This window comes from Pseudopipra pipra, chromosome 4 (assembly GCF_036250125.1).
Source record: "Pseudopipra pipra isolate bDixPip1 chromosome 4, bDixPip1.hap1, whole genome shotgun sequence".
In the NCBI taxonomy this organism is placed as follows: Eukaryota; Metazoa; Chordata; class Aves; order Passeriformes; family Pipridae; genus Pseudopipra; species Pseudopipra pipra.
In genome coordinates, this window is record NC_087552.1 from 15,647,853 (window position 1) to 15,668,895 (window position 21,043).

Sequence of the window (21,043 nt, forward strand, 5' to 3'; positions counted from 1 at the left end):
TAGACACTGGTAAGGGAGCAACAACATCATACAGATTTTCAAGCGATTCAGGCATCCTCTCCAGATGTGTGATTGCAGAAGCTGTGGCAGAGGACAAGATAATATCTCAGAAATATGACACATGCTAACCTCATGTCTGAACTGTTTTTAATACAATCCAACCACATAAAAAAAGGCAGATGGATCAAGGATATTTTTTTTTAAAGTTGAAGACGTGATTTATCATTCTTGAATGATTCCCCACACTTGGCAGAGGAGGAGAAAGTACAGAACTACAGCTGTTATCTGCAGAAATGCTAGACCAAGTGACACATTTTTAAGCCATCAAGTAAGATCTAAAATTTCTTTGAATGTTAGCAAGCATCTGTGTACCACCTAGAACAAACAGAGCCATTATTCTGCACAGAACAGAAGACTGTTTTCCAAACAGGCATCCCGACCCAGTGTTTGACCACAACATACAGTTGCAAGCATTTGTAGTATCCTAATGAAGTTTCCATCTGCCAGAGGGAGATGGAATCAGGATCAGGGAATCATCATTTCACAGAAGGGCTAAAAGCAGAGTTTTCTGATACTTTGTACTGTGACTGATGTCAGCAAGGCTAATTACAAAAGCAGGCTGCAAATACTGTTGCACTCCAGCAGGTTCTGCCCCAAAGAGAAATGGCTTATTAGGATCAGATCCTTATGAAAATCCCAAAGAGGTTATTTATAACATTACTCAATATGTTCTGGTGTTTAGTATCTGAATTGGTTGAACACTGCTTGACCATGGAATGTTTTTTTCTCTGTATTTCCCAATGGTAGTCCACTGAAAGAAGATATAATACTACACTGTAACTTAGGAATGAGTTTACTTCCTAAGCAAGCCAGAAAACTCCTGTCAAAATAAGCTAAATGGGAAGTTATCTATGAAAAAAGCAAAGAAAAAAAAAGGTGATCTTCCAGTTTAGCTTATCCTGACTTAACATCTTGACAGAAATTGTCTTGTTCATCCATTCCCTTCTCTTTGCGATCCCGTTAACTGCCCTCTATCCCACTGAAACCACATTATAAGCATGTAACAACCACCCAAACAGCTCCAGAGTTGAAGCTTTAAGAAAAATCATCAATATCTCTCAGAGCAATTTAGCAATGCAAAACAAGGAGGAGCTGTACCACCATAAGAACAGAAAGGACTTGAGACCATCAAGTGCTGGAAGGGGGCACAAGGAAGAATCTTTAGAAAAAGCCTAGGAGATAATACACCATTCTGACTACTTCTTGGTAAATATTATATATTTATATTATATAATCACAATATAAACACTGTATATTCATATTAAATGAACATAATATTTAATTTTTAAATTATAGATGGAAACAGCTGACAGATAAAAGAAACTGTCTGGAACAAATCTATACATTCAGTTCAAGCTGGATGAACACAGAGGCACCCATCAAGATGACTAAAGCCAACAGGGCATTCTGTGGCCCTTACACAAATCTACATGGGCTTTACAGTTCCTTTAATATTTACAGGCCTGTATTCCTACATGCTGCTTAAAGACTGTCAGAGCCACTCTTTCTTTGTCTACTACTATGTATTTTACTGTTCTGTCTGAAAATTATTATACCATCACCCCAGTCAGATTATTAAGAAAGAAAGAAAGACCACAAATAAAGAGAACTCAAGCAAAACATGAAATTCTGGAGATTTGCCCAGTGTTTCTGATTTTACTTATTAAATGCAGCAATGCTGTTGGCAAGCTCCCAAAATCTATGGTCTGTGGAAAGCAAGAAAACAATTGAGTTGTAATGTGTGGTTTCTTCTACATGTAAATGGAGTGAAACTTCCTTGATGTGGTCGCCATGAAAGTTTCAGAATAACCTGTACTCTGCTCATCACATGATTCAATAAAAAAAATTAAATGAAAACAAACCTGGTGTTTTCTGTCATAAGACTGTACAAAGGTGCAATCATTCAAAAACAGGTTTGCTGCCCTTCACATGACACTTTCTGGGTTTTGTTACTGTCTTCATTTCCATTTCATTCTTCTCTCTCTCTCATAAATATCCTGATTCTCTCAAAACAAACTATTTTTAGCAGGTTTTCTAGTGACCGTGGTGTGTGTTTCAAAGGGACCCAGCTCACTGATGTTAATTGGCCAGGCTGATCTCGCCTAACAGATTCTTGCAATAACTCATTAGTTTATACTCTCAAGAGGGTAGAATAATAAATACCTAGCTTAAAGACACTTTACTACATTTTTAGAATGCCTTCAGGTTCTTTTTCTAAAGATTCTCCCCCTTTAGGGTTGATTAAAAAGTTGCAGAGGCAGATATCCAATCCAGACACTCTCTCAGGAACGTTTTGGGAGCCAACCCCCCTGAGCACATCCACGTTAAGCACTGCTAGTTGCTTCTGAAAAGACCCCAAGTGGCAATCTTTAAAAAAGCCCACTTACCCCTCAGGGCAACCCTGGAGTGTATCAACTCCCCACTGTTCCTGTTTCACTGGCAGACCATCTCCTCCACCCCTTGGTGGAGTGGGACCTGGAGGTCAGGTTCTGTGGGCCAGGACAGAAAGTGCTCCCTAACCAGCAGTGTCTCTCCCCATCCCAGTGAGCTGGAACAGTTTCAATCAGAAGGAGGGAGGGAGACAGCTGGGCCCAAAAAACTTACAGCTCCAAGAGGTTTCTGTTAGCTGATGCAAATCCCCTCCAGCATGGACAGGAACTGCGGCTTCACGACCTCCCTCAAGGGCAGGTGCTTTAACCACAGAGCTACCAGCTCGATGGGATGGGCAAAAGGCACGGCGGGGAGGGAGAAAGTGCCCATCCCAGCACCTCACCCGAAGGGGTGGCCACTCAGCTTTGCTGGATGCCACAAATCCCTTTGTAGGCACCAAATTGTTCCTGCAGCCAACATGCCCATGCCATGGATGGGGACTTGGGAGGCTCCTGGGTGCCTAAATCTGCCACTGCACCCGTCTGCTCTGGTTTCTAGTGGTTTCAGTGATGGGCACCGGTCAGTGCTGCACAACTCATGCCTCCCACTTGCCATTTGCTTCTTCCCTCATCTGTGGCAGCAGGTGATGGGAGAAGGCAGTGGGATCTCAGAGGGCTCCACTCACCACCAAACAGGGAGGTGCTCTGTGCAACATGAGCCCTGGCAGCCCCTGGCCCCCGTGTCCTGCTGCTGACAGCTTGTGAATGAAGGCCAGAATAAGCGCAGTGGCCCCTTTGATCTCCTGCTGCTCCTCCTCTCCTCCAGCCTCCTACTGTCAGGGGAATTCTTCCCTGGTGAGTTCACTGAAGTGACATCACAAATGTCTGCCCATCAAACTGATGTGTTAGCTCATCATGATGTCACCAAGTGGATCCCACAAAAAGGAACATGGTTCTACAGAGAAAAGTTTGTTTATAAGTAACTGGATTTTTCATCAAGATTGATGGAAAAGTAATGTACTAACTGCCTGTATATTTGTACAATTGTACTGGGACAGGAGTTTTTCAATATTTTCGGTAAGATAAGACCAAGAGACATGCTAATTACTACACGGTGCTGTAACAAACACCAAGATGTAATTTTGTACCTTAAAACTCCAAGCAGGACGCTCAAGAAAAAAATAAAGCAGGTACTGTCATTTGTTAAACTTTCAGAAGCCTGTAGAAGAGCTTACCATTCTAAAATCACTTGGCATTACAAAATCACCTGCTCTGCCATACTGGCAATGCACATCTTTCGATCTTGAAGGTAATGCAAAGTCAGCTAAACTCTGGTGGCTTTGAATGTTGAGCAGGGATTTTGCCTCAGTCCCCACAGCTGTAGCACTTTCTTGGCATGTCTGGTCTACTCATGTGGTTCCCCTAAGGAGCAGAAGGCTAAAGTCCTGTGCCTGTCCACTCCTGTCCCTCCAACGCGTGTGACACATCCAAATTGCAAAGACACTTCCTGTGCTAACTGCAGATAAACCCCAAGACATAAACCTAGGTTTATTCCTGCGGCCCAGCTGGAAACAGTTCAGCACTTTTATCACGTAGTTAAAATCACTGCATCTCTCTGTGAACTGGAATATATTCAAGTATTCCCATGTAATCACGAATCCAACTTACCTGTGCTTAACAGCAGCAAAACTTTCATTATAGTGTACTCCTCAAAGCTGAGCTGCAAGCGGACAAACTGCAGACTGATCTGGTGCATCCCCTGGCACAGTTCAAACATCGCAGACTGGCGCATCCGCTCCCTGCAAAGAAAGAGAAACAAAATCCAGAGGATAAATATGGGAGAGCACAACATGTGTGGGGGAGGCCACGCACGAGGAAAGTGAGGTGTGACCTAGAAACCAAGAGCTGATCACACAGAGGTCAGGAAGAGACACCATAAAGGAGTTGAGGAACATGGAGAAGAAGTTGGAGCCCTGCCATCCCTGGAGGGCTGCCTGGTCCCTGTGCCCCCAGTGACTGTGAACTTTGGGAGACCTGGGCATCACCTTGCTCCTACACCATGTGCAATGGTGTAGGAGTTCACTTCACTACCCAGCAGACCAAAGGCAACATTAACATCCACTCCCCCAAAAGGAATAGCAACAAACGTAATGAGAGTTTTATACACTGTTGATGTCAATGAACTGGCAAAAATGTTTTAAAATGTATTTGAATTGTCAGTGCTTGTGCAGCTCTGCTCTGGTTGATGGAAACATGCCTGCTGAAGAGGTCAGAAGTGGTGCAGAGAAACCTACACCCAGTGCATACATGTTCTAAATGACACACTCTCCCATCAGTTGACATATCTTGTTCAAACTGAACAAACTGAAATATCCAAAACTAATGGGTATTTTTTTCCAAAATAATAATCTAAAATAATCTGGAATAAAGGAGTATGTAAGACAAGAAAATCATTTATTAACACAGACTTTTGCCTGTTAAATCACAAACTAGTTAGGATACATGACTTGTATCCTAGGTAACTTTTTTTTTTCTTTAAATTCATTTTCATAAATTTAGGTTCAGACCTCATCTCTCTTCTCTGACATAATCCTAGGCTAACCTGTCCTGCCAAAGTTTCAGGCAGAATTAGTTAGAATTTTTGCTAAAATTCTAAAGCTGCCATCCCAATCCACAACAACTACAGCAATCAGTCAATGAGAATTGCCCATCTCAACTGAAACTGTGATACATACATATCAATCTATCTATCTATCTATCTGTCTAGGTACTTAGATAAGGTGCTATAATTGTTCATTGACCACCACTTTTTTTTTTTAAAATTTCTCAAAACCAATTGTCTATATTCTAACATTTTTTCCACATAATTGGGGAATTGGATGGAATTGGATGAAGTTCAGCTCGTTATTTTAACCAAGCAACTGCCTTTTCAAATATACAAATTGGTTGGTGAAAGAGAAGAATCATACTGTGTGCAAACAAAGACTGACATAATCTTCCTGGTGTTTCATTTCACTACTGCCAGAGCAGATTTTATTTTCCTCCTTAATACTAATAAAGTGGACTCCCCATTGTTATATGCGTTCTGCACTTTTACCCTGCTCCACCCTTTTCTTGAGACTAAGAACTTCCAGCTTTTTTTTTTTTTAATTTAATATAGTAGCTGTAATGCCATATGTACTTGTTTTTATCATGCATCATGGACTGCATGGAAGAAAATGAATAGAAAATAGTCTTTGAATGCTTTGGATGCTGGCCGAAATGCCACTTGGTGCTCTGTTTGAGAGACTGGATGCACACAAGCCCAGAGAGTCTCAGTGCCTGTGGTGTCATATAAACAGAGTGACCCAGAGTAACTGGCACTGGATGGAACAGAAAAGGATTTGCAAAATTAAAAGACACCAGATACGCATAACATGGGCATTTCTGAAGCTGCTGTGCCCAGGGTCCTGCTCCAGCCCCAGGTCTGCCAAGGGTTGTGGGCACAGCAGCACCTGGATCTCTCATGGTGTGTGGATGTGCCCTTAGGATGGAGGGCCAGGGCACCAGGAATGGGGGCTCCTTCTCATTTGGCCACTGCATGACAGCCCACCTCCCACTGGGGACATTCCCCTAAACCAGCCCCAGGTCCTCCTGCCTGACAGGTTGCTATTGCCCAGAGACCAAACGGCTGCAGCCACCTCTGAGCTGACCCCAAAGACAGCTGGGGAAAAGGGCCCTGAAAAACCCCGGAGAGTGATCTCCCTCCTGCTCCTCCTCCTTCCCTCCCTCTTCTCAGACTTACTAAATCCAGATCTAGGACATAGGTAAAAGTGGCTTTTAACTGACCTCTCCCAGGAGGTTAAGAGGGATACATACTGAAGTCGAAAGGCAAATGATTAATAATGAATGCTTGTATTTTAAAAAATAAATTTTAAGGTTTATCTCAGGCTGCCAAAGACAGAAGGATTCAAAATAAGAACAGTCTATTACATCCATCCTTACTTTTGCAGGACACCAGGGTTAGTTTCTCCAGCCTCAGAACACAAAGCTGCTGCCACCATCCCTGTCTGTGTTTGACCTCCACAGAGAGGAGAAGCGCCAGACCTTTCATCAGATACCACAAACCACACAGCAAATAAAATGAAACATTTTGATGCTTTATCTCAGGTTTCTCATGCTTTCACTAAACAGTGTGGCTAAACAGTCTCTGTGAGAGCCAACATAAAAGTATTCTGACTCAAAACCTTTTTTTATATTGCATTGCATTTTTTTTGACATTTTACTTTTTCTACCTTATGTTTTTCTTTGCACTTGTTTTGCTTTTATATGATTGCCTAGACAGAAGAATTTCAGTAATAGGGTTTTTTTGGCTAGTTATTTTTCTGTCTACCTTTAAAATATTCAGTCTTTCATCTACTTACAAATATTGATCTCTAGGTTACCCTCAAGGAAAACCTGATGGCATTGTTAATAGTGAGATAAAATTATACACAGAACAAGTTACTTTGTGGTTTGTTTAATGCACGGCAAACTTGTAATTTCAAATCAGTTTCCCTCTTGAAAAATCAATTCAGTTGATTTATTACTTATTTACAAATTATTACTAACTATAAATTATGTTAGTTAATTCATGACTCTGTTTAGGGCAAAATAAGCATTTTGTGGGAGTTCACAGTACTCAACTTTGCATTTGATTTTTAACCCACACTGTGTAAAATAAGAGGGTACAGAGCTTTTGAAAAATTCAGATGCTGACATCACAGATACCCCAATACCATGAGAGTAACAACAAAAATAAAGCAATAGAATATGTTAAAAGAGAAGCAGCACAGAGAGATTAAGGGATGTCAATGTAACATGAACAAAGTTATATCTTCCTTCCCAAATGCATCATCTAAGAATAAATATCATCAAGTCATCACAAATGCCATTACCATCACAGGGAAAAATTAAAACAATCTTCTATGTTGTCTTCCCCATTACCTTTCTTTTTTAGAAAAAAAAAGAGGAGGGAAAAAAAAAAGGCAAAACCCAACTAACCAAACCCAGTCCTGCCTCTGACACAACATCTAAACTTCTCAACATCGAAAACGGAGAATATGAAGACCTGGAATATAAGGGTATGTATCTTTATGGGGACATTTAAGAAGGTAAGTACATTTAAGTAATAAAAGGCATGGAGCCAAAGCTCTGAATCCGCTACGTGGATACGCATTCAAAAGTGGTGTCATTAGCTCAGTTTAGCTTAATCCTCCTTCATAATAATACGCTTTAAACTTTACACCTTAAGTTAATCCATCTTAAGTTCCCCAAGTGTCTCCTTACAGGCTTAATTTAATGCCTGGCTCACATTCTGTCTGACCTTTCCTGCAGCCCTGTGGATGGGCAGAGCAGCTGCCACCAGCCCAATCCCCCCAGTTACTGCTCTGCCCAATTCCCACCTGCTCCTGGCACAGCCTCTCTGACCACGGGAACCTTGTGTTAACTGGTCACTGATTTGCTCATCACATCCCCACTGCTGCTGTATTTTCCCCCTTTCCCTCAGGAGGAGACAAGGTGGGCACTTCTGCTGGAAAAGCCCTCCAAGGCACCTCCACCTTGGTGGGAAGAGAGGTTTTGTTCCTGCTGTTGGGTTTCTCTCCATGAACTGCACCAGACACGTTCCTAGTTGAGAGACTCCCTCGTACTTTCCCTGATCTTTTCTTTTTCCCCACTTGATCTGGGATCTTCCCCTCACCCCATGTAAACTTTACATCCTCACCTCTCTCATTTCTGCTATCAAACTGACTCCAGATCTCCAATCCTCCTTTCATGGGCAGGCTGCATGGAGACCAGCTCTGCAGTACCAGCCCAATGCCTCACCCTGTTTCCTTCTCAAGATGTAATCACTGAGAACTGAATACATGGATGAAAAAGTGGCAGACCAACCCAGCTCCTCCTGCTCCCCTGCTCTGTGGATGAGTGACGAGACAAATGGCTTGAGCACCTGGCTGGTATGGAACTGATGATCCACATCAACAAGGGATGAGCCACTCAACTACAACAGATATGTAAGGAGTTGAGCAGTCACACCGTGAGAGGAGGGAGGTTTGAGGAAACTATTTAAGACAAGGTATCCTAAATACCAAACCAGTCTTATATCTCATTAATACTCTTATGTGACCTCCATGGAAACCAAATAGCCACATCAAAAACTGTGAAACTAAAGGCATGCTGAATAGAAACAACTTGCTATGACTAAGTAAATTATCATTTATGAAGTCATCACAAAGTCTAGTATCACAAATCTCTGTGTTGAGGGTGGAAACTGCAACTCCACTGACCGTAACCAAGAAGAGGAACCCACGCATCACAAAATATTCACTGACAGGCGAAACTCAGCCCCAAACCAAACGTGATATTATGTTTTATTTACTTTCTCATGAATACTATTCAAAGCTGCAGCACAAGGCATCTTCCTAAATTAGACAGGAAAGCAAAGAAAGGGAAAGCTGTGGTGGGTGTGTTGAAGTTTCACCAGGACTTAAGTGGCTTGCTGATAATCCCAAGAAAAAATTGAGCCAAGTCATCCCCTTTCACAGCACCTCAAAGGAACAAACATGCAGCTGACTTAGTCCCTTGGCCTCTGCAGCTCAAAAGACTGAGGAGAAGACCAAGCAAGATTTGTAGCAAAAATCTGATGTCAAAGATATTTTTTGTGTTTTCTGATTTTACACTTTTCCCCACTGTAAGAACCAATTTTATAACCAAGAGCCTTTCCTTTGCTAGACTAAAACCTGTATCCATTTGAAGGTTGCCCACCACTTTAATTATTTCAGGGAAATTCATAAAGCACATTATACTGTAACAAAACCAAAACAAATAACCAATCAAACAAATGCAACCCAATAACAAAACCTGCCAAAGGCCTGAAGTCAAAACTTGTTTGGAACCCTCAGAAAACAAGTTACGCTTTCCCCCATGCCAGAAGAAGTCAGTTTGAACTTGGCAGAGAGAGGAGCAAAATATCACCAGACACCTTGAGGGCAAGGCAGAGATGCTGTGGATAAAGAGGGAAAAATAGCAGGGACGTGGGATCACAGCATCCCTTGTTCAGCTGCTCGAACCATCTAATCAGAAAAGCCCTTGGCCTGAATTATCTTACCTGCCTTGAGAGGGCTTCTTTGACTGGAAAAAGTTTTGAGGTTCTTGGAGAAAGAAAAAAAAATAGACATATTATTTTCACAACAATTTTACTGTTTCTTGAGGGAGCATTACACTTCAACAGCTCCAACAGGGGCAACAGACACCACCTAGAATAAAACTGAACCAACTCTTTCATGCAAAGGGGCAGTCCCTGCACTGCTGCGTGTTCAGCAGCACTGGGACACACTGTACATTACTCTGCACAATGGACTATACACAGACACCTGTTTCCCATCTTGAAGCCATTATAAACGCAACCAAAGTCAGCAGTACTGGAGCAGCATCATTAAGTTATTGCACTGATCAAAATCCAAGCAAAAAAAACATGCAGAATTCAGGCAAAATTCAATTATGACTTTTCATTCAGTACTTATGTCTTATTCAGCGCTTTCTAATCTCTGCTTACTCTGCAAGCCACGGCAGAAAGAGACAAAACATACTCCCTTCAACACATTGCCTTCAACTCTTAAAGCAAAGCTTTAGAGTAATTTCCTTCCAGGAAGGCAAAAATACCTGTTACCTTGCAGCAATGGCAAGTGCAGGCACTCAAGCCCGTTGAAATTCATGGCAGTTCTGTCATCAGTTTCTACCGGAGAGAAATTTGGGTCACGTCCATTTTCCCTGCAACTTGTCAGTAAGCCATTAGAAATAAATACCCCATCTTTGGCACCACCAGCAACCTTTCTTCCTTCTGATAAGGATCATTTAATCCCACAAGCTTCTCCCCAGGTGACAGGGCTGCTGCAGACTGAGGGGTGCATACCTGGGAGCACAGGTACTACACGTCACAAGGTCACTACAATGACCTTGGCAGGAGAACCTGCCAAACCCAGGACAAAAAACAGGGACTGGACTTTAGACTACCAATGCTGAACACTGACAGTCAGACAAGGAGGATCATTTCATATTAAAACAGATCTGCAGACATGAGCTAGTATTTTGTGGGTTTTAGCCACCAAAGCAACTGGCAATTTTTAAACTCAATTTGGCAATTTTAAACTGAACTTAAAGGAGTCAAGTCTGAAAATTAGCTTTCTCCCAAGAAAATCCTCATGGGGATCCTAGAGAATACCATCCCAGACAACTAAGAAATTTAGAGCTGCTTTAAGAGTTTCAGCCAAGTGTCCTCCTGTTATATGCCTATCAACAAAGGAATTGGCAACAGCCCATGGATAATGATTGCCAAAGGAGAGTTTCAGCTCGCAATCACTAACAGAGAACCTGTGCTAAAATCCAACTTAATAATCACCAAGTTATGTAACCCTAAAATCCTAAGCACATCAACAGCAAAAAAACCCCCAAGTATCTGCTGGTATTAACAGTTAATTATGCAGTTAGCTGAATGCTGATACCAAATACTCTCTTTTGATTTGCATTTGCATTTCAAAAGAGACAAACCACAGTTTTAATTAGAAAATACATAATTATGCCTTTACCAAAAAGCTTTTTCAATACCACATTCAATAATAAGTGATGAAAATGTACACATGACAATAAATACTCTGTTTTAAAGTTCATCAGAGAAAGGTATTGACAGTCAGAAAAGGTGCTCATCAGGTATTGTTTTATACATCCATTCTGCCAGGGCTCATTGCCACTTGCAGTGGTTTATCAACAAAATTACTGCTAATTCCACATGCAGAGGCAATTCTCCTCTTACGCCAACAATGCCTCAAAAATCAAGACTTTACTCACGCTGTCACATAGAGCCTGGCATTTTCTGGAAGTCAACTGAGGCATGTCTTCATCTCATACCAGCCTAGAAAAATGACTTCCTAATTTTATTTTAAATCACATTTAACTCTACAGAGGAAGTAGCAAATCAAAGCATGTGAAAGGCATTTGGAGATGCCAGCAAATAACTCATCGATGTGTAGAAAGATTAACGCAGCACCATGTTCAGAGAGACACTTGCAAGGAACAAAGCCCTATCCTAATCCTCCTGGCCAAGGACCTCGAGAGAAGTGAAAAGAAACCCTCCCAAAAGGCTTGTGGATGTCCTAAAATCATGCTGAGACAATACTAAGAGAGCATAATTATGCCATGTTAAATGTAAAGTCATTGGGCAAGTCTTCATGTTAAAGTCATAAAAAGTAACAGTCAAATCCTTTTGAACACATCACAAGCTGGAAACCTGCCAGAACATTCACTGGGCCAACTGATGATCAAGATGAAAAAGAAGTGTTTGAGAAAGATCAGAAGAGTTAAATGAAATCTTCGCATGAGTGCTTTCCATAGAGGAGTCCAGGAAGGCTCTGCACCAGAGCCTTTTCAGTAAGCAAAGTATGAGAACTAGTTTCAGACTAAAGTTTAAGTAAAAGAGGGTTTAGAAAGACCAGGAAAAAAAAAAAAAGCAGTAAAATGAATAGTAATAAATCACCAAGACCAGATGGCATCCATCCACGAGCTGTAAAGCAACTTAAATACGGAATTGCTGAACTACCAACCGTGCTGTGCAGCTTATTGCTTAAATTGCCCTTATAAAAGTCATGGAAGGCGACAAACGTGACTGATTTCTTAAAATGGGTCTGAGAGTGGGAAGGGAGCACTCCAGAGACCAGAGGCTAGTAAGTCTCGTTTCTATATCTAGCAAAACGATTGAAAGAGAAGCATGAATAGATAAATAAATATGCTGTACGGGAAGAAAGTCAGCAGAACTTCGGCAAGAGAGGTCACGTCTCACGAATCTGTAAGAGCACTCTAACGATAGCACGAGGATGTTCTCGTGGATACAGGCAACGTCTGTACGACGGAAATGCTTTGCACATGCCAGGTCTAGCTGCATCCCACAGCCATATGGGGTGAGACCTAAGCAAACACCAACCCTCTCCTCCTCCTCTCCTCTGCCCTGGTTTCCACACAAAGGAAACTGGGGCATGCATCGTGGGTATGGGCTCTAATACCATCTGTCAGTGTGCCAGCACGGGTAATTACTGGTCTAGGACCTGCACACTGCTTTGCATGAAGAGGTATGTGGGGATGCAATCCTGGCAAGGTTGGATTTTAAAGCTATTAAAAAGATCTCCTGAAAGCTCTTAAAGAGAGCTTAGGGATAAGGAGGAGGTCTCTTCAGGGATTATTAGCAGCTTAAAAATAGGAGACTGAGGGTAATAACAAATGGACATCTCCCACAAGTAATGGAGGTTACCAGGGAAGTCTCACAGAGCTCCACGCTGGGGCAAGGACTGAGAACTGTGTTCATATATCACCTGAAAAAAAAAAATCAGACCTATGGAAGTGATAGGGCTTGCTGATGACTCCAGGTGATGAAATCCAGAGCTGCCAGTGAAAGACTGAAAAATCCTGCAAGTCTGTGTGGCTGGCTGACAAAATGGCAGGTGAAAACCACTACATGGACAATGCAGACAGTATAATCACCTCCCATCATACATACAAAACAACAAGATTAACAAACATCACACAATAAAGAGATCTAGGCATAACCTAGGACAGGTTTTTGGGGGCTTCTGCCTTTTGAAAATGTTTGCTCAGTGTTTGTCAAAAAAAAAAAGTGAAGACGTGAGAGAAGAGTCAAAAGCAAGACAGAATTTGTAATTTTGCTACTGCGTCCACTGCGTCCTGAAATCAGCATGTCAGTCTGGTCTCCTCCCAGAATTAATACAATGGGCTGGCAAAAGCATGGAGGGAAGAGCTGAGGATGGCCAGGGATTGCAGACAACTGATATACAAGGGAGGATTACACTGACTACCTGATTCTTCAGCTCATAGAAGAAACAACAGGACTTGACGGTGATCTAAGTGACGAATGCCACACATGGGATGAGAAGGATTATATCCACTATTACTACAAACACAGGAATGAAGTGGCACTCCGTGAAATTATCAGCCACCTGCTTTAGAAACATCTCCAACAACCAAATATGCATGATTAAACTGCAGAAGCGACTGCCACGGAACATTTTAGACGTCAAGATTATAAATGTATTCGAAAAGTTATTAGGCAAATTCACAGAGGAAAGGTACAAAAGGGTTATTAAGCACAACTGTCCAAATGCAATCTCACATTCAGAAAGTACCCAAATCACTGACTGCTGTAACAGGCAAATGAAGAAGTATCATTTTACCCTTGCCCTGATCTTAAGCTTTCTTTGCAACTGGCCAGTTTAAAGGATGAGAAACTGTGCTAGATGGACCTTTCTTCTAGTAGTTTCCACACTTTTACAGATCTCCTTAAAAATACTTTATATCCTGTTTTCCCTTACAGTTTCACAGTTTGAACCAAAACACTCTAGAAATTTAGGAAATGTTTAGAGACAGAGGCATTAAAAGGCAGAGACTTTAGAAATTTATGCAAAGAAATCAAATCTATTGCTTTGCCCAACAAATGAGCTGCTTACAAAGAAAAAGCAAAATAAAGACTTGGAAAATCTAGCTGAAGCATATAACATCCATTATGTACAGGTATGACAGCAGCTTTTCAAAATTTCCTTCTGTGTCTGCACTATCGTGGGGTGGCCATGTGACAAAATCCTTTCATGTACATTTCTGGATGGGAACTAAGCTGCACTTAATGAAAAAGTAAATAATAGTAACAACATATATAAAAAAAGTACTGATAAAGATACTTCTTACTGCACTGACAGTTTGTATGAATGCAGTACTCCTCATCAAAACAATATATGCATATAAAAATCATGCAGGGAGGATCATCAAGGAGTGCTTGATGACCTTTTAACAAGATCAGGGATCACACACACAATTTATTAGCAAAGAGCGAACATTGACAACTCCCATCAACCATTGTTCCGGCAGCACTAATTAAAAATGAGGGATTTGGAGACTGCCAGATGAAAGAGATTACAAATATGTACCTAAATTTAGAAACTACAGGATTAACAGATTGCAAAAGAAGCCAAAAGGGTTAACAGTCACCATCCTGCAGAACATAAAAGCAAAAAAGTAATCATTTAAGCAATAAAAAAAGTTACTTATTGGCTTTATCACTATTCACAGATGATCTAAGTAATCATCCCCCCTCAAACCCTCAAGGTATATAAGGTTAAAAAAAAAGCTGTTCTTAAATATTCAGCTTATTTTATTACGTCTATCTTCCTGCTGTTACCATAGAAATCAGAATACCAGGAAGACTTACAGGCTTCAGCACAGAAAGGGCACAGAGAGGCTGCTGCATCCTTGCACTGCCTTATGCAATACCAAATCCTAATGGTCCCAGCTTCCACAAGCATATATTGTGAGAGGATATTAGAAACGTAATGAAAAGGTGACGAACATTTTATTTACTAATAAAATATACATAGTTATTAAATGTAGATTTAAAAGAAAATCTTAGCTATTCAGCTGAGCTACATCTTAATTCTCACTTTAATTTTATGACTTTCCTCAATGTTACAAAATCCTCTGCCCATCCACATCCCATGACAACACTACCATAGAAACTTCACAGAAATCCCAATGTACTGAAGCTATTTTCCCTGCCTCTCTCTACCTCATTTGCTCTACAACAACTTTCTTATTTGAAAAATGTATGCTCTGTTTTTCTACTCTATTGCTAATATCAACCTCTGTCTCCTTTTAAATGTTAAAACCTCACACTTGGGACAATTATCAAAAGCATAGCATGAGACATGCTTGAAATACTACAGTTTGATTTTACTGGAAGTTAAACCTTGCACTTTAAAGGGTGTATGTATATTAATTTGTAATAAACTTAGTTTGTTAAACTACACTACATACATAGTATGTATTATTTAAAAATATTTGGAGTAGATGATTGAATTTTGTAATGAAAAAATCCATCCGTACTGCACTACAAACTATAATAGCCAGTAATGTCACAATTGCCTGAAATGGAACTAATGAAAGGACAGCCACTTCTGCATTCAAAATCCATGGCCTGAAGCCTCACCTTATCAGTCAAAACCACCAACCAATCTATCAATTGGTATATTCTGCTCTTAATGTTTTGTACATAATATTCAGTAAACTGCAGCCTCTACTGAAACCCTTTTACTGTCAAGACTGAGCTGCATATGACTTAATATAACAATTTCAGAGATTGAAAAGAGACATCACTGATCCAAATGTTTGTGAAAACTGGCCCCAGTTTTTAGACTCAGCTTTTCAAATTCACTTCAATACTTTCAGGTACCTCATGCAATACCTAGTGCTGTTCTTATCAGGCAAATCCTCAAGTCCTTGACTAGGGTAAAAAAAAACAATGACAGAATAAAGTACAATGGCCAGGAAATTCAGAACCTGCATACTTATGCACCTATGATTTATTCTTTATGCTGCAGATGACAAATCAAGAAAAATCAAAAGAGAAAGAAAACACACAGCACATTAGTCATTCAGTGCATTTGCAAAATACTGTTGAAATATTGATGCTGTACTTTAATGTACTAAAGAGTCTCAACATGGTGTGTCTCAGCATTACTGAATTCTGCCAGTATCCCACATCATTGCTGTTTTACAGCTAGATAAGGCTGGAATGGTAAATAAGGTAATTTTAGGGTAAATTCTCTAAAAATAGTAAATGATCGTGGAATCTTGAGCCTCTTCAGAAGTCCCCAAGGATTCAGAAATCCACAAAGAGATCATGTAAAACTTAAAATCAAAAGATATACCAAGACCTGTGGGGGAACTCTGGGGTCAGGCTGTCCTTTTGGGGTTTTTAAGCCAGCAGAAACCAACACATGCCAAAGAGGAGCAGGGCTTGAGTTTTAACAGTCGTCAGCAATTCCACAGCTGGGTTTTTGCCCAATGGAGGAATAAGAAGTCACCATACCTCTTCCAGTGCAGTTTGCCATGAGGGATGCAGTTTCTGGCTTCCAGCTGGGAGGAGGAGACGTGCTGGGAGCAAAAGCCATGGCTCCAAAGGCAGCCCATGTCCCACTGCTCCCACTGGTTTCCCACGTTGTGGGAGCGAGGATCCCTGCCATTCCATGTCTTGGCTCCTGTCAGGTTTCTGTTGGCAGTGCTGCACTCATAAATGGTTTTTATTCCTTCCTGAGCCTCTGAAAGGTTGCCAGCCAATGCCCTGACTTAATGTATGGGTGGAAGCAGATACCTGGGATGTTGCCACCACTAGCCGGCGGGACAGCAGTGTCTGAGCCCATTACAAAGTAAGCAAGAAGAAGCATCCTTTGCCTTTCTCTGGAATTTAGGCATCTGACTTTTCAACTGCAAAGACAAGCTCCTACTATTGAAAGACTGGATTTCTTCTAGACATGAACTGTCACACTACCTCTTTTCAAAAATGTTGAGGACTTTTTCTTCAAAAGGCCACTAACTTAGCTATTAGTTCACTGATTAATTCATTCAGTAAGGGAAAGACGAATGGAATTCGCAACTAACTTCCCTGCCTTCAAGGACCATATCTTAAAAATTATATTTTAGGCTGTTCCCTGTAGTAAACAGTGTATTGTGCATAGTTTCAGTCAGAATGCCTGAAAACAAGCTAGTGTTACAAACCATTTTGTTTTGCTACATCCCTTGCTTTGTTCTTGCACCCATTCCAGGCAGCACCGCTCAGTTTCCTGCTTTCAGTTGTGGGTAATTCTACCCATTTAATGCTCTGGACTTAAATTGTCCATGCATATGCCTGCCTCAGGTTGAATTAGATTAGAAAATTTCAGCTAAAGTCTTTGGTTAAGCCTTAAAGAGAAATTTTCTCCCTCCCACGAGTTAAATAAACAACAGACTTTTTTTTCTGTAGGATTTCTGTTACTTTTGCAGTAAGAATCTGAAAAGTCTCAGAGCTCAGGGCTTGCATTAGGGACAGTCTTTTGCCACATCTTAAGAAAATCTTCCCCATTAATATCCCTCTGTTCTCCCAAATCCCTAGATCCATTCAAGGTAAGGGTTTCTCAATGGCAACAAATGAAGAAAAACACCAATAGTCTCTTACTACACAATCCTGTATCATCCCTACATTTCATCCAACCTGATCAAAGGAGTCACATGAGAAAAATATTATGGGATAGCATAACTTAAGGGTTTGGTTATGGATACATTCTTCAATGCATATGCCCAAAAGGTTTAAACTATGACTTCATGGACCACTTTAATTTTGGAATTTTGCACCTTCCTGAATTTGAGTTTGCACAGCTTTAGGAACATAACTGCAACACCTTTTGAGTGTTATTACATATGCAACAATCATTCTTTAAGAGTGTTTACCCGCAATAGGAATTATGCAGTGTCACATATACGACAGTCTTTTTAACGATTTACTGTGGATTAAACCCAAAGCTTGTGCCTACAGAATATTAGTTTTGATTGCAACTACTATGCTACAAAAGAAATGGACTAAAAAACCACACATGCCATAACTTACACAAACACAACATAAAATATACACTGTTCTGTTTTATGCCTCTTTTCAAGCTGTTTTTAGGCATTTCTGCAACAGGCCGAGCAGCCATTTTCTTATCCCTCAGCTGAAATCTGCACGTTTACTTAAACCCAATTAAATCAATGGAATATATGCCTGATCCATAGAGACAAACAGTACACTTAATTAGACATGTAGCATGACTAAATGAAGGCGGACAAATATTTCCAGCCTTCCATAAGCCGAACAGGAAATCAAACCACATATGAGTAGGGAGGCATTTTGCACTGTATTTATACAATCAAAGTTACATTTAACAGCTATTAACAACAGGGATCCTCATTTGTTATTTGCCTTGTTTACAGGCCTTCAGAATAAGAAAGAAAATAAGATCATATATCATGGCCTTCCAGAAACATTACGACTTCCTTTTATTCACAGTAGTTAAGAGTAAACGGAAAATTCATTTAACATAAAACAAAGCCACATAATTCTGCTAATGCCAGGCTCTACTTTCACTCTTTTTTAACTGTTCATTGAAGAAAATACTGAACCCTCTGGGGCACTGAGTGTATGCTACTGGCCAGGGACATTCCTGATTTTTTCTTGCATGGAGACGGGAAATGACCTCTGCAGACACAATATGAAGAAATACCAAGAAAATCTTGGCCAGGTGATAACAGAAAGATTACTCACTCAAGCCAGCAGAAGGAAAAGTCACTGTAAAGCATCTCCCTTTCATTCTGCATTAATTAATGCAGTCCTAAAATGCTGAGGACAGTAAAACACTCAGAAAGTGGCACGCAATGAACTTTAGGGAGGTCTGATAAAACCTTGTGCCACAGAAACAGAAGCCAATACTTAGAACTACACATTACATTTCCAAGTTCATGGTACTCAAAAAGTAAGGTAAGATTAGCCTTCAGCAACTCCAGAGCAAACCCTCAAAGCACTTCACAAACAGTATTATGCTTTTTGACCACCTTGGCCAACCTCCACAGGCTCTGTGCAGTTTCCCAACAACTTCCAAAACCAACTTGGTTGGAGAGCCCAAAACTTGGACTCTAAATGCAGTCCCAAAGACCATCCTGAGTGGCAACATGAGAAACTGAGAACAAATATCAGCTATGATTCCCATCAAGTATGAAACATGAGCAAAATGACAAAAACCCCTCCTATTCCAGCAATGTGGCCATTACTGTTTCGGAGTAAACACTGTTCTCCTACTCTTTTATCTCCAAGGAAATTTCTTGCCCTGATTAGCTACTTCAAAAGCCCCTGTCCCCTTCTCACAGCTCCTGGTAGTTAATTTTTGTCTATTTAGAAGCAACTGCCTTCTGCTCCCTTTGGGAGCTTTGCAATGAGTACATTACTAAATACGTAGAAGGCCAGACCACTACCTTACATATATATATATATTTGATTTGGGATGTTTTAATTTTGCACTCCATGATGACACTGCATTCCCTTTTTCTAACCTCAACCTCAATATAACTCTGCAGGCACCTCCCTTCCAGGCTTGCAGCATAAAACTCACAATTGATCTCGACTTCTGGAATTTGCTTCTATCTGTAGTATCACAAATGCTAGCAATGCACACACTCTTTTGTTTGCAAGCAGGATTGATTTCCCTGTCCAATAAATTTTGACCCCCTGACTGATTTCCTTCAGATGAGGGAAAGCTGCTTTTGTGTTTGAACTTTTAGTCTGCATTTCCCCAGGAGAACTAAACTCTTCAAAGTTCACATTTTCACTTAGCTTTAGCTGCAGATACTATTTTTCTTCTGTGATAATTCTCTAATGTCCGAGTCGTAATGGAGGTGCTTTCAACAAGGAAAATGGCTGACATTACATTTTCAACCACATGCAATGAATCACCAGTCCACCCTCTTAAAAACAAACCAAACCAAAGAATCCTCCTTTGATATTGCGCACTGCTTGGGGACCAATCTCATACTCATTAATTATTTAGGAATTCCTAAATCAAAGACAGCCTATTAAGACGGACAGCGACAAAGCATCTTCTCCAAGAAAAAGATTTCAGAATGCTTTAGGGGATTGAGTGGTAAGCTATTTTTTGATAATTTTTTTCCTGGTTTGTTTTTTTTTTTTTCCTTCAAGTACACTCACATCTTATTGATTATGTCTCATTTTTACCTCTAGAAAAAACCCTCAACCTTCTGGGATAAGAAAATGATGCGACCCTCATTTGACTGCCTGTGTATTCACTTAGATTTTGACTTTACTGCCTTGTAATAAACACTAGGAGAATGGAACAGAAATTAAATTATAGTCATCAAAAGCAAAGCACTAAACACACACAAACTTAAAATATGAAAGAACACATACTCAGACAGAATGTCTGATCCTTCTTTTTGTCTGAATGCATCATAAAAGAAGTTATGTTTCATTACTGAAAAAAACATTTCGGCTTCTTTCATGGTTGCAAAGAAGGGTAATTAAGACTGTCAAGAAAACACATTGAACAGCTGTATATTGTTAACAAAAGCACCATTATATGACTGCACTGAAAAACCCAGTAATTTAAACATTCACATTTCCTAGAAGTTAGACATTTTTCCAAGCTCCAGTAGATACCAAGAAATGTTCTTTCCTATAAATCTTGGTCATGTATCAGTCATATTTCAAGCCAGTAGGATGGTCCTAATTTGAAAACACATCCACATACATAAGGAGAAGTGGATGGCAGTATCAAAGCTTTGGCAATTGAAAAGTGAGTCACTGAAAAAAAAACCCCAAAATTTAGCTACTTTTTAAGCCTGAAAACCAAATAAAGACAGAGGAAACCTTCCAGCCTGTACCAAAAAGGGTCATTAAGGAATACTTACTCATCGAAGATCAGGTCTGGAGCAAAATAGAGGAACTGGCTGTTTGTGTGTTTGTATGATCTCCAACTCAAGGCAAACGATGACAGACACATCCATGAATACTGAATTAAAGTAATTTGGTCCTCAAGAGGCAAGTTTCTAAATCCTAGAGATGAAAACAGAAAATACCCATAAACAACAAAGGTTGGTCAAACCATCACTGAATACATTGCTCATTACTCTTCTAGAGTCCACGAACAAGAGCAACACTCCCACAAAGGATACTTCTGAAAAAACAAATC

General features: G+C 40.4%; 1 protein-coding gene across 8 annotated transcripts in view; it reads right to left on the reverse strand.

The window, feature by feature from the left end:
- NR3C2 (nuclear receptor subfamily 3 group C member 2) overlaps positions 1-21,043 on the reverse strand; it is a 204,288-nt gene that overhangs the window by 13,244 nt on the left and 170,001 nt on the right. For all 8 annotated transcript variants that reach the window (XM_064651740.1, XM_064651743.1, XM_064651738.1 and 5 more), the window contains 2 exons: positions 20,763-20,907; positions 4,098-4,228 (listed from right to left, as the gene is read on the reverse strand). In XM_064651740.1, the coding sequence (XP_064507810.1) occupies positions 4,098-4,228; positions 20,763-20,907 (276 nt within the window). The remainder of the gene's footprint in view (positions 1-4,097; positions 4,229-20,762; positions 20,908-21,043) is intronic.